This window comes from Oratosquilla oratoria, chromosome 17 (genome assembly GCF_046742065.1).
Source record: "Oratosquilla oratoria isolate Oo_2021 chromosome 17, ASM4674206v1, whole genome shotgun sequence".
Classification (NCBI taxonomy): domain Eukaryota; kingdom Metazoa; phylum Arthropoda; class Malacostraca; order Stomatopoda; family Squillidae; genus Oratosquilla; species Oratosquilla oratoria.
The window spans coordinates 531,757-549,101 of NC_134793.1; the positions used below are offsets into that span (position 1 = coordinate 531,757).

At 40.6% G+C, this 17,345-nt stretch overlaps 2 protein-coding genes across 2 annotated transcripts; both read right to left on the bottom strand.

The window, feature by feature from the left end:
- Positions 1 to 704: 704 nt before the first annotated feature.
- LOC143034678 (uncharacterized) lies at positions 705 to 4,607 on the bottom strand. Its single transcript, XM_076201049.1, has 3 exons — positions 4,499 to 4,607; positions 1,576 to 1,627; positions 705 to 1,158 (listed from the first exon to the last, which is right to left on the bottom strand). Exons 1-3 carry the CDS (start codon positions 4,605 to 4,607, stop codon positions 705 to 707), a joined length of 615 nt encoding a protein of 204 aa, XP_076057164.1.
- Positions 4,608 to 13,258: 8,651 nt separating this feature from the next.
- LOC143034679 (uncharacterized) lies at positions 13,259 to 14,848 on the bottom strand. The gene is made up of 3 exons (XM_076201050.1): positions 14,837 to 14,848; positions 14,127 to 14,161; positions 13,259 to 13,712 (listed from the first exon to the last, which is right to left on the bottom strand). Exons 1-3 carry the CDS (start codon positions 14,846 to 14,848, stop codon positions 13,259 to 13,261), a joined length of 501 nt encoding a protein of 166 aa, XP_076057165.1.
- Between the last annotated feature and the right edge of the window lie 2,497 nt (positions 14,849 to 17,345).

Sequence of the window (17,345 nt, forward strand, 5' to 3'; positions counted from 1 at the left end):
TCCCACTTACTGTACTTCTGACATATTTGTTATAACCAATATTTACATTTTTTCTTCGTTTCTTTTGTCTTCTCTTCAATTACCAATAAACTTTCTTACAGTAAGTCTTCAGCCTTATTTTTTTTTCCAAAGTTCTACTTGCCTTGTTTTCATGACTCATCTCTTGGTTCTATATTCCTTTGCGCCTATTTTTCCTATGGGTTACACATATTACAAAGAACTTATAACAACGGCTTCTTTCAGCTGGCATTAAATTCAGCCTTACAAGAATGTCGTCCTCACGTCTCTATTGTGCAAGTATGACATAAAAAGAGTAATAAATAAATAAATAGATGAATAAATAAAGAAATAAATAGAGGGGGGTTCGGTGACGGAAAGTTACCTATTGATGAAAAAAAAAAAAAAACTGATGTAGAAAAGTTAGAAGTTCTCCAAAAGAGATATCTTAGGACAAATACAGTACGCAACCCGTGTGTCAACCCATCAGGACAGTGAGGATTGGTGGTGTGATGACTTCTCTCAACGTTCGTCCCACCAAACTAACTCATGCCAGCGACTATCGTAGTTGAGTCCGAAGATCAAAAAACTAAAGATGAGAAGGAAACAATGTTTTACGTGAGAGGTTATTTTTTTGGGGGGGAACTATATACAGTACAAAAATCTCGCAGCGTTTGGTAACTGTCTGGAGGCACAAATAAGGGGAATTATGCCTTGACGATGGCGAAGGAGGGGGCGAAGGAGTAGGGGAAGTGAAGAGGAGTTCCCTTCACGGTGAGTGGGGAGGCAAAGTGGGCGACTTTTCCAGCGGAGTAGACAAGCGGGCCATGTATGCCGTAGGCGCCGAATGGGTAGGTGTTGGTGAGGAGTGGCGAGATGAATCCGGAGAACCGAGAGAGAGATCCGTCCAGATCGATGTCACCAGCAGCTTCGGCGGCGTCGGCGGCAGCCTTGAAGGCAATAGCGAACTTGGCCTTGGCGTCGGCTACCTCGGCAGTATCCTCGACGGGAGCAGGGGCGCCCTCGGGGTGGACGACTTCGGGAAGAGTGTTTGCGGCGATGGCAGCGAGGGCGGCTTCGTAAGCGGCAGCGAACTCCTTCTTGGCTAGTGCGACCTCCTCGGTGTCGGTGACGGGTTCGGGAGCCACAAGAGGAGCAGCTTCAACAGCAACCTCCACGACCTCTTCTACTGCTTCAGGAGCTTCAAGAGGAGCTTCTTCAGCAGCGACCTCCACGACCTCCTCAACGGGTGCAGCTTCAGCAGCGACTTCGACGGGCTCTTCATCAGCTGCCGCAAGAGTCTCAGCCTCAGCTTCGACGACGACCTCTTCCACTTGCACTTCCGCTGCCGCCTCCTTCACCTCGGCAATAGCTTCGGATGCAGCAAGGTAGGCGGCATTGTAGATGGCCAAGAACTCCTCCCTGGCGGTGGCCACCTCTTCAGTGTACTCTTGATACACCGCTTCTGGATGAACCACTTCGGGAAGGACATTCTGTTCGATTGCGAGAGCAGCTGCGGCGTAAGCAGCCTCGAACTCGGACCTGGCAGCGGCCACTTCGGGAGTGTAGATGGAAGGAGCTGCGCAGGCTGCGCCCACCAAGAGGAGTAATACCTGGTCCAAAAGAGAATATCGATTAGGTTTTTGTATTAATTAATTTGCCTGAAAATCCAGACTTTGATTAAGTAAGCAGTAGCCTGGTAACTTTAATCTAGTCAAGCAATGCAATGCAAGACGTTCAAATAACGTGGAAGGGTTTTGCAATTGGACACGTATAACCTTCCACATGCCAAATTCAATACTCAAAAGGCAAGGCATCAAATCAAGGAAGAGCGCATGAAACATACATGCTCAATTCTTAAATGACCCTTGAACAGATTGTCACATTATATAAATAATAACCATAATTCACTAGTCAACCCGCAAGTTTCCACATGTTTTCCTAAAAACACAAAAATTACCTCTCGTATACAGCAAAGCTTTGTATAAAAACTTCTGTAAGTATGCACTTTGGTGATATTTTCTCCTGAACCGTAATGAGAAAGGAAAGTCAGAGCTATTGACAATCTTGACGTTTCGTCACGAAGGATATATTCAGAGGACGAAACATCAGGAGATTAAGTGTGTCTCATCTCTGTCTGAATTTCCTTCGTCATCACAGTCCAATATCTCCAAACGAATATTGGTCACAACCATTTCTCTTGTATAGGGCAACTGAGTTTGATAGATGGGTGATGCTGCTGAGGTAAGGACCCTAAGAACGTAAGATGAAGAGTCTGCACTTACGAAAGCCTTCATGTTGCCCAGTGGGAGTTGCGAGCTATTGTACGAAGATCGCCGAAGACGCCTCGCTTATATAGTGACCCTGCCGCGGTGACGCCCACTTGCTCGCTGTCAGCTGATTTTCGGGACAAGATTTTTTTTTTTTGGGGGGGGGGGGGAGGGAGGGAAAGGTCCTTTACTAACGCATTTATTTTAATACAATTTGTGGAAGTATCTTCATTTTTTCACTTGTCATGCATGGACATACAAAATTATTTGTTATCATGGAAGGAGCAATGAATGATGCTGTGTACCTCTGCTGTACTGCAGGCAATCTATGCGTGATCACCCTTAGGGAGTTTATTCAGTTTAGACCGGAGGAATGCTCTTCAAGGCTAAACCCATCTTCCCCCGAGGCTCTTCGAAGCTTCTTCCTTGACGAACATGATATGTCCTTTTCAGAAGATTAGATTTTATAAAACTGAATATTTGTTTCGCTTCGTAGTCTGATAGATTTAATTTTATATGATTTTTTCGTTGATGATACTATATCATCATTGTTGTTTGTTTTGAAGTTCACTTCTCTGCTATTAATTGTTATTGAAAGATAAGTTCCTTTAACCTCACCTGTAAACTAAATTGCTTAGCTTTCCATATTGAAATTCACTCAGTGTTTCATCTGTAATCTACTTGTTTTCTCTCCATCTACCTCTGAATGACATTGCAGAAAAAAATAATGACAATATGATTCATACTTTTGGTGCAATACTCACTCTATCTCAGTTTATGAGAAGTTATTTATGTCATTAAGAACTTGTTATCAGTAGAAACGTAGACACGCCTATACATTTCTCGTACTTTAAGCAGTTCAGAAAGTAAAATTTATTCACTTTTTTTTTATTTTGAACCTTTTGTCGACTCAAATTGATTATCACACAGTCTCTCTGTCATTGTCCGTCCATCGCTTCTTGCATTCATTAAATTTTCCTTTGTAGTATCCTTCGGTGTAAATATTTCTCGACACAACCCCCTTAACATCTTTCTCTTTTTTCATCCATCTGTGCTCGACCAAGGATTTTTGTTTGATCTATACACACAATATTACTTACCCATCGACGACTGTTTCATTGTATTAATTTTGTCTTGTTTTTACGGGAAACTACCTAATGCTCATCGCAATACAGGGGTTCAGGAAAAGCGCTATAAAAACCAGCTAAAAACCACAATCAAGAGGCGTAACGTTGCACCAACTGATTTTGAAGTCATCACTTCTGATCGTGCCTTGTGGCTGACAAAGTCCTCACAAGGGACAAACATCTTGAGTCTGCTTGCAACCAAGTATGGGACGAGAGGTGGGAAGAAAGACATTACTTCAGCAACAGAGTTTATCCACCTGATTCAGAGCTGAAGTGCCCGAAGTGTGGAAGAATATGTGGGTCATGAATTGGGCCCCACAGTCATCCCTGTTGGTCTCAGCACCAGAGACCTCAGCATCACCACCCAGCTTCACTCACGTCTTCACATTTCACCAGAGTAATCCTGTCGTCGATTACAGACAGACCGTCATTAGCAAGTAAACACGCATGCATGCATTTATGTGTATGCACGTATGTATGTATGTATGTATGTATGTATGTATGTATGTATGTATGTATGTATGTATGTATGTATGTATGTATGTATGTACGTATGTATGTATGTATGTATGTATGTATGTATGTATGTATGTATGTATGTATGTATGTATGTATGTATGTATGAATGTATTTATGTATGTATGTATGTATGTATGTATGTATGTATGTATGTATGTATGTATGTATGTATGTATGTATGTATGTATGTATGTATGCATGTATGTATGTATATATGTATGGTGTATGTATGTATGTGTTTATAGATACTGAGATTGCGCTTATAGCGTGTTTCGATTTGGCAAATTCGTATATGACGCCACAAACCATTCGATTCCCTCGTTCGTGGTTGGTAACTAAAGGCCACTTCACACTGGGCTGATTCTCGTTAACTGTTGTTAGTTTGTTTGAATAGAAACGATTTCGGTTCGAGTCTTCTGATTTCGAATGTCCAAATATCGAATTACCTTTTCGTCATATACTGAGAAAGTGAACACGAAACCAAGAGAGGGTAAATTCAGTATATTACGCAAAGCTCATTCGACATTTGGATATTCGAAAAGTAGAAGATGGTAACCGAAGTCATTTCTACTCAAACGAACTCACAAAGGTTGGCGAGAACCGGCCCAGCGTGAAGAGGCCTATGATGGCACTTGGCGATGCGCATGTCAACCTTCGGTAGACCTTCCGCCATGTTTGGCATCGTTTGTACCATTGTGTTGAATTTCGTCTCCATTTTCTACAATTTCTCGACTCTAGCGGCGATTCAGTGAGTGCTGTGCATCTGGCATGACGCTATCGACCTCAGGGATTATAACATAAGAACATAAGTATGAAATGGACTGCATGACCTTTAACACCTGTCATCACAATTCATAAAGTTATCTAATATTTTCTTAAAACAACCAATGGTTTCAGCGCTCGCTACATGGTTACTAAGTCTATTCCATTCGTTGAATACTCTATTCCATTCGTTTTACGTTCTATTGGTAAATCAGTTCTATAATCAATAAGGTTTGGCCAAATATATAAGATAACAGTATTCAACGCTCCAATATTAGAACATTTGAAAATATCAGCAAAACTCGTGAATGTAGAGGCAAATGCAAATTGAGTAACATCTGTCTTAAAGAGAACCCGTAATCCAACTATTGTGATATATTTACATGTACGTGAGTATGCATGTATGTATGCACTTATATGTATTTCTGAACCTGCGTTATTCAAATATAACGTTTATTTGTGCTTTGGATTGGATTTTTTCTTTATCCAGGCTATTTCGTTTATATTCTTTAAATAATCAGTATAAGATCCCTACAGGCTATGCTGCTTTTCTTACATTTAGTTTAAGGATATCTAATAAATTTCTTGTAATTCCACTTTCAAGTCTTTTATTTGTTATTTACATTATTATAGTTTTTATTTATTTATTTATTATTATTATGATTTTTTTTTCTGGCATCCCACCTAGATATGGACCTAAAGGTCTCCTGTCGGCATGCTCCGCCTTAGTAATCCTTTGTAATACGATTGGTGAGGACGTGAGAGTGAGGCAATGCGCCCCCAGGTGTATGCTCCCAAATGCTCGATGATTATTTCTGTTCCCTTCATTTCACTCCTCAAAGACATTTTTCTTTGTCAGTACCGACTCAGACCTTCTGTTTGCCGTGCTGAGCTTTCATGAATATTTTAATCTACAAAACACTGTGATTCATTCCCTGTATCTCAGATGGTTTTTGATAAATCTGTAGAACAATTGAATTTGTTTTCTTTAAAATGCTTAACAAGACATCCCTTTACGTCTTTTTTATATTCTTTTTCATCCTTCCTTTGTTCTGTTGCTTCTCCTCATATCCCTCTTTTCGATGCAACATCTCTCCTTTATGTCACATACATTTTGCTAACTAATACTTTTTATTTTTCTTTGCTCTTCCACATACTGTACTTATTCGTTATAACCAATATTTACGTTTTTCTTCATTTCTATTGTCTTCAATTACCAATAAACTTTCTTACAGTAAGTCTTCAGTTCTATTTTTTCCAAAGTTCGACCTATCTTGTTTGCATGACTCATCTCTTGGTTCCATATTACTTTGCGACTATTTTTTCTAATAGTTACAGATATTATTAAGAACTTATAACAACGGTTTCATTTAGTTAACATTAAATTCAGTCTTACAAGAGTTTAGTCCCCACGTCTCTATTGTACAAGTATGACATAAGAGGAGTAAAATAAATAAATAAATAAATAGATAAATAAATAAATAAAATAAAATAAACAAAAAAGTGAATAAATAAATAAATAAATAGATTAATAAGTAAATAAAGAGAAAAGAAATATATAAGAGGAGGGAGGAGTCTAATAAAAAAAAAAATGATATAGAAATGGTAGAACTTCTCCGAAAGAGACAGATGCACAACCCGAGTGTCAGCACATCAGGGCGGAATCTTCAGGCTGTGGCGCTGATATTGATGAGCGTTGAGGACGGGTGGTGTGATGTGTTCTCTCGACGTTTGTCCCACCAAACTATCTCATGTAGGAGATTATCGTTGGTGTCACCCAAAACACCCAAAAACCCAAAGATGAGAAGAAAACAAGGTTTTACGTGAGAGGTTAATTCTTTTTTGGGGGTGGTGGACTATATACAGTACAAAAATCTCGCAGCATTTGGTAACTGTCTGGAGGCACAAATAAGGGTAATTATGCCTTGACGAAGTCGAAGGAGGGGGCGAAGGGGAAGGGGAAGTGAAGAGGAGTTCCCTTCACGGTGAGGGAGGAGGCAACGTGGGCGACTTTTCCAGCGGAGTAGAGAACAGGGCCATGTACGCCGTAGGCGCCGAATGGGTAGGTGTTGGTGAGCAGTGGCGAGATGAATCCGGAGAACCGAGAGAGAGATCCGTCCAGATCGATGTCACCAGCAGCTTCGGCGGCGTCAGCGGCAGCCTTGAAGGCAATAGCGAACTTGGCCTTGGTGTCGGCTACCTCGGCAGTATCCTCGACGGGAGCAGGGGCGCCCTCGGGGTGGACGACTTCGGGAAGAGCGTTTGCGGCGATGGCAGCGAGGGCGGCTTCGTAAGCGGCAGCGAACTCCTTCTTGGCCAAAGCAACCTCCTCGGGTCGGTGACGGGTTCGGGAGCCACAAGAGTAGCGGTTTCAACAGCAACCTCCACGACCTCTTCTACTGCTTCAGGAGCTTCAAGAGGAGCTTCTTCAGCAGCGACCTCCACGGTCTCTTCAACGGGTGTAGCTTCAGCAGTGACTTCGACGGGCTCTTCAGCTGCCGCGAGAGTCTCAGCCTCAGCTTCGACGACGGCCTCTTCCACTTGCACTTCCGCTGCCGCCTCCTTCACCTCGGCAATAGCTTCTGAGGCAGCAAGGTAGGCGGCATTGTAGATGGCCAAGAACTCCTCCCTGGCGGCGGCCACCTCTTCAGTGTACTCTTGATACACCGCTTCTGGATGAACCACTTCGGGAAGGACATTCTTTTCGATTGCGAGAGCAGCAGCGGCGTAAGCAGCCTTGAACTCGGCCCTGGCAGCGGCCACTTCGGGAGTGTAGATGGAAGGAGCTGCGCAGGCTGCGCCCACCAAGAGGAGTAAAGCCTGGTCCAAAAGAGAGTATCGATTAGGTTTTTGCCTTAACTAACTTGTCTGAAAATCCAGATTGGATTAAATAAGCAGTACCCTGGTAACTTTAATCTAGTCAAGCAGTGCAAAGGAAGACGTGCAAATAACGTGGAAGGGTTTTACAATTGAACGCCAAATTTAATACTCGAAAGGCAAGGCATCAAATCAAGAAAAAGCGCGTGAAAAATACATGCTCAATTCTTAAATGGTTCTTGAACAGATTATAACATTATATGAATAATAACCATAATTCACTAGTCAACCCGCAAGTTTTCACATGTTTTCCTAAAAACACAAAAATGAGCTCTCGTATACAGCAAAGTTTTGTATAAAAACCTCTATAACTATGTACTTTGGTCCTATTTTCTTCTAAACAATAATGAGAAAGGAAAGTCAGAACTATTGACAATCTCGATGTTTTGTCACGAAGGATATCTTCAGTGGACGAAACATCATGATATTAAGTGGTTCTCATCTCTATCTGAATTTCCTTCGTCATCACAGTCCAACATCTCCAAACGAATATTGGTCTCAACCATTACTCTTGTACAGAGCAACTGAGTTTGTTAGATGGGTGATGCTGCTGAGGTAAGGAACCTAAGAACGTGAGATGAAGAGTCTGCACTTACGAGAGCCTTCATGTTGCCCAGTGAGAGTTGCGAGCTATTGTACGAAGATCGCCGAAGACGCCTCGCTTATATAGTGACCCTGCCGCGGTGACGCCCACTTGCTCGCGGTCAGCTGATTTTCGGGACAAGATTTTTTTTTTTTTTTTTTTTTTTTTTTTTTGGAGGGGAAGGTCCTTTACTAACGCATTTATTCTAATATGGAAATGTCTTCATTTTTTCACTTGTCATACATGAACATAGAAAATTATTTGTTATCATGCTTAAATTAGTTGTATGGAGGAGCAATGACTGATGCTGTGTACCTCTGCTGTACTGCAGGCAATCCATGCGTGATCACCCTTAGGGAGTTTATTCAGTTTAGAACGGAGGAATGCTCTTCAAGGCTAAACCCATCTTCCCTGCCGGCTCTCTGGGTCTTCTTCCTTGTCGAATAAGATAGTCGTCTTTCGCATAAATGATCTCTCGATATATAATTTGTAAAACCGAGTATTTGTTTCTTTTCGTAGGCAGATAGGTTTAGTTTTATAGGAATTTATTTACTTTAGTCATGTTTTCTCCTGAATCATAATGACCATCACACGGTTTCTGCACCATTGCCTGTCCATTGCTATGTAAATGTTTCTCGACATAACCCCACAACTGGACATCTTTCCCTTTTATCATCCATCTGTGCTCGACCTAGGATTTTCGTTTGATCCGTACACACAACATTACTTGCTCATCGACGACTGTTTTATTAGATTTATTCCGTCTTTTTTTACGGACAACTACCTGATGCACGTCGCAGTGCAGGGGTTAAGAAAAAACGCTATAAAGATAAGTTAAAAACCACAATCAAGAGGCGTAACATCGCATCGCCTGAATTTGAAACCATCGCATCTGATCGGTCCTTGTGGCTGACAAAGTCCTCAAAAGGGACAAACATCTTGAGTCTGCTTACAACCAAGTACGGGAAAAATAACATTAGCTAAGCAATAGAGTTTATCCACCTGATTCAGAGTTGACGTACCCGAACTGTGGAGAAGGATTTGCGGGTCTTTAATTGGGCCCCACAGCCATCCTCTTTGGCATCAGCACCAAATAACATAGCATCGCCACCCACCTTCACTCACGTCATCACATTTCACCATAGCACTTCCGTCGTCGATTACAGACAGACTGCCATTAGCAAGTAGGTATGCATGCATGCATTTATATATGTATGTACGTACGTATGTATGTATGTATGTATGTATGTATGTATGTATGTATGTATGTATGTATGTATGTATATATGTATGTATGTATGTATGTATGTATGTATGTATGCATGAATGAATGTATATGTATGAATCTATGTATGTATGTGTTTATGTAAGGATGGATGGATGGATGGATGGATGAATATATGGATGTATGTTTGTAAGTATGCATGTATGTACAATATGTATGTATGTATGTATGTATGTTTGTATTTATTTATGTATGTTTGTATGTATGTATGTATATATATAATATGTATGTGTGTATGTATGCATGTGTGCATGTATATGTATCTGTTTATATATATTGAGATTGCGCTTGCAGAATGTTTCTATTTGGCAAATTCGTATATGACGCCACGAACCACTCGCCTCCTTCGTTCGTAGTTGGTAATTAAAGGCCGCTTCACACTGGGCTGATTCTCGCAAACTGTTGTGAGTTCGTTTCAATAGAAACGATTTCGGTTATTGTCTTCTGCTTTTCGAATGTCCAAATATCAATTACCTTTTCGTCATATACTGAGAAAGTAAATTAGGAGAGGGTAAACTCAGTATACTACACAAAGCTAATTTGACATTTGGATATTAGAAAAACAGAAGATGGTAATCGAAGTCATTTTCTACTCATACGAACTCACAAAGGTTGGTGAGAATTATCTTAGTGTGAAACGGCCTTAAATGATCACACTTGGCGGTGCGCATGTCAATCATGTTTGGCACGGTTTGTACCATTATATTCAATTACATCTCCCGTTTTTATAGTTTCTCGAATTTAGCGACGATTCAATGAGTGCTGTGCATCTGACAGGGCACTATCGAACTTTGGGGAGGGCTTGTGGGTAATAGAAAGGATGATAACATAAGAGCATAAGTATGGATTGGACTGCAAAACAGTTCCATGTCCCTTACCAAATGTCATCACCATTTATAAAGTTAATTAATATTTTCTTAAAACAACCAATAGTTTCAGAGCTCACTACATGGTTACTAAGTCTATTCCATTCGTTAAACACTATCTTGGTCTTGCCCATTTTCATCTTAAATCTAACCAAGATAATTACGAGTATCCAAGTGGAACGAAGAAATTGGCAAATCGGGTGTATCGTGTCTGGAAAATTGCCAGATTTACTATACAAGAAAGCTGAAGCGATGGAGTCACTGGATAAGTGTAATAAGCCTTGTGGTTGAATTAAGATGACGACGTCGCCATTAGTACGTAAACAATACGCCATGGTCGATTCATATCACTTTTGGTATGGTAAATCTGATGTTGTTTCACCAGAACTCGATTCTTTTTCTTCCAGTTGATATTTGGAAGTAATTATCCTAACTTAACCTAACTACCTTAACGTGGCGTAAAGGAACGCGATTTAACGCCTCTCTTCCAGAAGACATCGCTCGGCCGCTGGGCCAGAAACCGCCAAACCGTACCTTTTGGCTTTGTTTTGGCGAGTACTGATTTTGGCTAAGATTTAAAACAGGACCTATATCTTGATGTGGTGATAACTTTTGCTCTCTAGTCTTCTGAAAGAATTCAACCTTAAGGGCCTTCTCATCTTAGAAGAGCTTCACGTAAAAGAACAAAATCCCACAAAGAATAAACGAAACCGAGGCCATTTCATCAACCCTACATCAAAATTCTTAGATCACGGTTTGATTGAATGGGCGGAGCTACGGGTCTTGTCCACTGATTGGCTATCCGGGCCAAATATTCGTACTTATTATCCATGTATTTTGTATTCTTTTGTAACTACTAAGTATTTCAGAGGCTTTGACCCATCGTTTTTCGCTCATATTTCCGAAATAATCATTAACATCAGCATTGTTTATTAGCACAGCCTAATTGACACCCTTCCCTAATGTTTGACGTTATAGTGCATTCACAAGTGTATTTAATTACGGTGTTTACTCTTGATATTAAGTGTGTCGTAGCTGACACCCGTGAAGTAAATCAAACAAGTGAAGTTATGATACACGAGGTAGATTGTGATGACGTCACAACTTCACTTGTTCGATTTACTTCACGGGTGTCGGCTACGACACACTTAATATCAAGAGTAAACGCCGTAATTGAATACACTTGTGAATGCACTATAACGTCAAAAATTAGGGTGTGAATTAGGCTGTGCTAATATATCACACTGATGTGAATGATTATTTCGGAAATATGAGCGAAAAACGATGGGTCAAAGCCACTGAAATACTTAGTATCTTTAAAGACGTCTTACTATTAGGCGATTGCTCTGCAAGTAAAGTAGAAGTAGTAAATATCAAGGTTTGGCCAAATATAGAAGTCAACCGTATTCAACGTTCCAGTATTAGAAAATCTGAAAATGTCAGCAAAACTCGTGAATCTAGAGGCAGATGCAAATTTAATGACATCTGCCTTAAAGAGAACCTGCAACCCATCTATTGCAATGCATGTAAGTATGTATGAATATATATGTACGTGCGTATGCATGTATGTATGCATTTCTATGTGTATTTCTGAGCCTGCATTATTCAAATATAACATTTATTTGTGTTTTGAATTGGAGTTTTTCTTTATCCAGGCTATTCCATTTATATTCCTTAGCAATCAGAATAAGATCCCTACAGACCCTGCTGCTTTTCTTACATTTGCTTTTATGAGCGATGCGTCCCCAGGTGTATGCTCCCAAACATTCGATGATTAGTTCTATTCTCTTCATTTCACTCATCAAACACATTTTCATTTGTCAATACTGACTCAAATCTTCTGTTTACCGTGCTGAGCTTTCATAAATATCTTAATCTACTTTTAACATTTTGATTCATTCCCTGTATCTGAGATTGTTGTTAACAGGTCTGCAGAGCAATTGAATTTGTAAACTTTACAATGCTCAAGTAGACATCGCTTTACGTCTTTTTTATATGCTTTATCATCCTTTTTTTTGTTCCGTTACTTCACCTCATATCCATCTTTTCGATGCAACATCTCTCATTTATGTCACATACATTTGCTCTTCCATATACTGTACTTCTGACATATTTGTTATGACCAATATATACGTTTTTTCCCTTATTTCTTTTATCTTCTCTTCAATTACCAATAAACTTTCTTACAGTAAGTCTTCAGTTCTATTTTTTCCAAAAGTCGACTTGTCTTGTTTGTATGACTCATCTCTTGGTTCCATATTCCTTTGCGTCTATTTTTCCTATTAGTTACAGATGTTATAAAAAACTTATAACAACGGTTTCATTTAGCTAGCATTAAATTCAGTCTTACAAGAGTGTCGTCCTCCCGTCTCTATTGTGTAAATATGACATAAGAAAATTAAAATAAATAAATAAATAAATAAATAAATAGATCAATAAATAAATATATAAATAGATCAATAAATAAATACATGAATAAATAAATAAATAAATAAATAAATGAATAAAAATTAATGAATAAATAAATAAATAAATAAATAGATAAACTAAAATTAAAAACAAATAGATATATAAATAGATAAATAAATAAGTACATAAGGAGAAAAAAGTATATAAGAGGAGGGAGGAGTCTGGGGAAAAATGGTAGAAGTTCTCCGAAAGAGATATCTTAGGACAGATGCACAACCCGAGTGTCAGCCCTTCAGGGCGGAATCTTCAGGCTGTGGCGCTGATATTGATGGGCGTTGACGACGGGTGGTGTGATGTAATCTCTCGACGTCCATCCCACCATACCATCTCATGTAGGAGATTATCGTTAGTAACGCCCAAAAGACCCAAAAACCCAAAGATTGAGAAGAAAACAAGGTTTTACGTGAGAGGTTAATTCTTTTTTGGGGGTGGTGGACTATATACAGTATAGTACAAAAATCTCGCAACATTTGGTAACTGTTTGGAGGCACAAATAAGGGTAATTATGCCTTGACGAAGGCGAAGGAGGGGGCAAAGGAGAAGGGGAAGTGAAGAGGAGTTCCCTTCACGGTGAGGGGGGAGGCAACGTGGGCGACTTTCCCAGCGGAGTAGAGAACAGGGCCATGTACGCCGTAGGCGCCGAATGGGTAGGTGTTGGTGAGCAGTGGCGAGATGAATCCGGAGAACCGAGAGAGAGATCCGTCCAGATCGATGTCACCAGCAGCTTCGGCGGCGTCAGCGGCAGCCTTGAAGGCAATAGCGAACTTAGCCTTGGCGTCGGCTACTTCGGCAGTATCCTCGACGGGAGCAGGGGCGCCCTCGGGGTGGACGACTTCGGGAAGAGCGTTTGCGGCGATGGCAGCGAGGGCGGCTTCGTAAGCGGCAGCGAACTCCTTCTTGGCCAGTGCGACCTCCTCGGTGTCGGTGACGGGTTCGGGAGCCACAAGAGGAGCAGCTTCAACAGCAACCTCCACGACCTCTTCCATTGCTTCAGGAGCTTCAAGAGGAGCTTCTTCAGCAGCGACCTCCACGGTCTCTTCAACGGGTGCAGCTTCAGCAGCGACTTCGACGGGCTCTTCAGCTGCCGCGAGAGTCTCAGCCTCAGCTTCGACGACGGCCTCTTCCACTTGCACTTCCGCTGCCGCCTCCTTCACCTCGGCAATAGCTTCGGATGCAGCAAGGTAGGCGGCATTGTAGATGGCCAAGAACTCCTCCCTGGCGGTTGCCACCTCTTCAGTGTACTCTTGATACACCGCCTCTGGATGAACCACTTCGGGAAGAACATTCTGTTCGATTGCGAGAGCAGCTGCGGCGTAAGCAGCCTCGAACTCGGCCCTGGCCGCGGCCACTTCGGGAGTGTAGATGGAAGGAGCTGCGCAGGCTGCGCCCACCAAGAGGAGTAAAGCCTGGTCCAAAAGAGAGTATCGATTAGGTTTTTGTGTTAACTAACTTGTCTGAAAATCCAGATTGGATTAAGTAAGCAGTACCCTGGTAGCTTTAATCTAGTGAATCAATGCAAACCAAGACGTTCAAATAACGTGGAAGGGTTTTGCAATTGGACGCGTATTGAAACCTTCCACATGCCAAATTTAATACACAAAAGGCAAGGCATCAGATCAAGAAAAAGCTTGTGAAAAATACATGCTCAATTCTTAAATGGTTCCTGAACAGATTATAACATTATATGAATAATAACCATAATTCACTAGTCAACCCGCAAGTTTTCACATGTTTTCCTAAAAACACAAAAATGAGCTCTCGTATACAGCAAAGTTTTGTATAAAAACCTCTATAACTATGTACTTTGGTCCTATTTTCTCCTGAACCATAATGAGAAAGGAAAGTCAGAGCTATTGACAATCTCGACGTTTCGTCACGAAGGATATCTTCAGTGGACGAAACATCAGGAGATTAAGTGTGTCTTATCTCTGTCTGAATTTCCTTCGTCATCACAGTCCAACATCTCCAAACGAATATTGGTCTCAACCATTACTCTAGTACAGAGCATCTGAGTTTGTTAGATTGGTGATGCTGCTGAGGTAAGGATCCTAAAGAACGTGAGATGAAGAGTCTGCACTTACTAAAGCCTTCATGTTGCCCAGTGAGAGTTGCGAGCTATTGTACGAAGATCGCCGAAGACGCCTCGCTTATATAGTGACCCTGCCGCGGTGACGCCCACTTGCTCGCGGTCAGCTGATTTTCGGGACAAGATTTTTTTTTGGGGGGGAGGTCAGGTCCTTTACCAACGCATTTATTCTAATATAATTTGTGGAAGTGTCTTACTTCTTTCACTTGTCATACATGAACATACAAAATTATTTGTTATCATGCTTATATTAGTTGTATGGAGGAGCAATGACTGATGCTGTGTACCTCTGCTGTAGTGTAGACAATCTATGCGTGATGACCCTTAGGGAGTTTATTCAGTTTAGACCGGAGGAATGCTCTTCAAGGCTAAACCCATCTTCCCTGGAGGCTCTCTGAGTCTTCTTCCTTGTCGAATAAGATGGTCGTCTTTCGCATTAATGATCTTTCGATATACCATTTGTAATACTGAATATTTGTTTCTTTTCGTAGGCTGATAGATTTAGTTTTATAGGAATTTATGTACTATGGTCATATTTTCTCCTGAACCTTAATGACCATCACACGGTTTTTGTATCATTGCCTGTCCATCGCTGTGTAAATATATCTCGACATAACCCCACAACTGGACATCTTTCCCTTTTATCATCCATCTGTGCTCGAACTAGAATTTTCGTTTGATCCGTACACACAACATTACCTGCTCATCGACGACTGTTTTATTAAATTAATTCTGTCTTTTTTAACGGAAAACTACATAGTCCACGTCGCAATGCAGGGGTTCAGGAAAAGCGCTATAAAGATCAGCTAAAAACCGCAGTCACGAGGCGTAACATCGCATCGCCTGATTTTGAAACCATCGCTTCTGATCGCGCCTTGTGGCTGACAAAGTCCTCACAAGGGACAAACATCTTGACTCTGCTTACAACCAAGTACGGGAAAAAAGACATTAGATCAGCAAAAGAGTTGATCCATCTGATTCAGAGCTGACGTGCCCGAACTGTGGAGAAGGATTTGCGGGTCTTTAATCGGGCCCCACAGTCACCCCCGTTGGCATCAACACCAAATAACATAGCATCACCACCCAGCTTCACTCGCGTCATCACATTTCACCAGAGCACTTCCGTCGTCGATTACAGACAGACTGCCATTAGCAGGTAAGTATGCATGCATGCATTTATATATGTATATATGTATGTATGTATGTATGTATGTATGTATGTATGTATGTATGTATGTATGTATGTATGTATGTATGTATGCATGTATATATGTATGTATGTATGTGTGTATCTATGTATGGATGGATTGATGGATGGATGGATGGATGGATGAATATATGTAAGTATTTATGTTTGTATATATGCATGTATGTACAATATGTATGTATGTTTGTATGTATGCATGTATGTACAATATGTATGTATGTATGTATGTATGTATGTATTTATGTATATTTGCATTTATGTATGTATGTATGTATGTATGTATGTATGTATGTATGTCTGTATGTATGTATGTATGTATGTATGTATTTATGTATGTATGTATGTATGTATGTATGTATGTATGTATGTATGTATGTATGTATGTATGTATGTATGTATGTATGTATGTATGTATGTATGTATGTATGTATGTATGTATGTATGTATGTGTGTATGTGTATCTGTTGATATATATTGAGATTGCGCTTACAGTGTGTTTCGATTTGGCAAATTCGTATATGACGCCACCAACCATTTGCCTCCCGCGTTCGTGTTTGGTAACTAAAGGCCGCTTCACACTGGGCCGATTCTCGCCAACCGTTGTGAGTTCGTTTGAATAGAAAAGATTTTGGTTATTGTCTTCTGCTTTTCGAATGTCCAAATATCAAATTACCTTTTCGTCATATACCGAGAAAATAAATGCAAAACTAAGAGAGGGTAAACTCAGTATATTATTCAAAGGTAATTGGAGATTTGGATATTTGGAAACCAGAAGATCGTAACCGAAGTCATTTCTACTCAAACGAGCTCACAAACATTGGCAAGAATTGTCTTAGTGTGAAGCGGCCTTTAATGATCACACTTGGCGGTGTGCATGTCAATCATGTTTGTCACGGTTTGTACCATTGTATTCAATTACATCTCCTGTTTTTACAGCTTCTCGACTTTAGCGACGATTCAATAAGTGCTGTGCATCTGACAGGGCATTATCGAACTCAGGGAGGGCTTGTGGGTAATAGAAAGGATGATAACATAAGAACATAAGTATGGATTGGACTGCAAAACAGTTCCATGTCCCTTACCACATGTCATCACCATTTATAAAGTTAATAAATATTTTATTAAAACAACCAATAGTTTCAGCGCTCACTACATGGTTACTAAGTCTATTCCATTTGTTAAACACTATTGGTAAACCAGGTCTTGCCTATTTTCTTCCTGAAATCTAACCAAGATAAGTATCCAAGTGAACCAAAGGTGGCGAATTGGGTGTATCGTGTCAGGGCAACTGTCAGAT

Bases quoted from the DNA above. Each gene is read 5' to 3' on its own strand.
- LOC143034678 (XM_076201049.1), bottom strand. From the start codon at position 4,607: ATGGTACAAACGATGCCAAACATGGCGGAAGGTCTACCGAAGGTTGAC. The intron at 1,628-4,498 runs GTGAGTTCGTTT...AACCTAATCGAT, and splicing joins GCCGGTTCTCGCCAACCTTT to ATTCTCTTTTGGACCAGGTA. The intron at 1,159-1,575 runs TCCTTCCATCTA...GGTTGCTGTTGA, and splicing joins GTGGGCGCAGCCTGCGCAGC to AGCTGCTCCTCTTGTGGCTC.
- LOC143034679 (XM_076201050.1), bottom strand. The intron at 13,713-14,126 runs TCCTTCCATCTA...GGTTGCTGTTGA, and splicing joins GTGGGCGCAGCCTGCGCAGC to AGCTGCTCCTCTTGTGGCTC.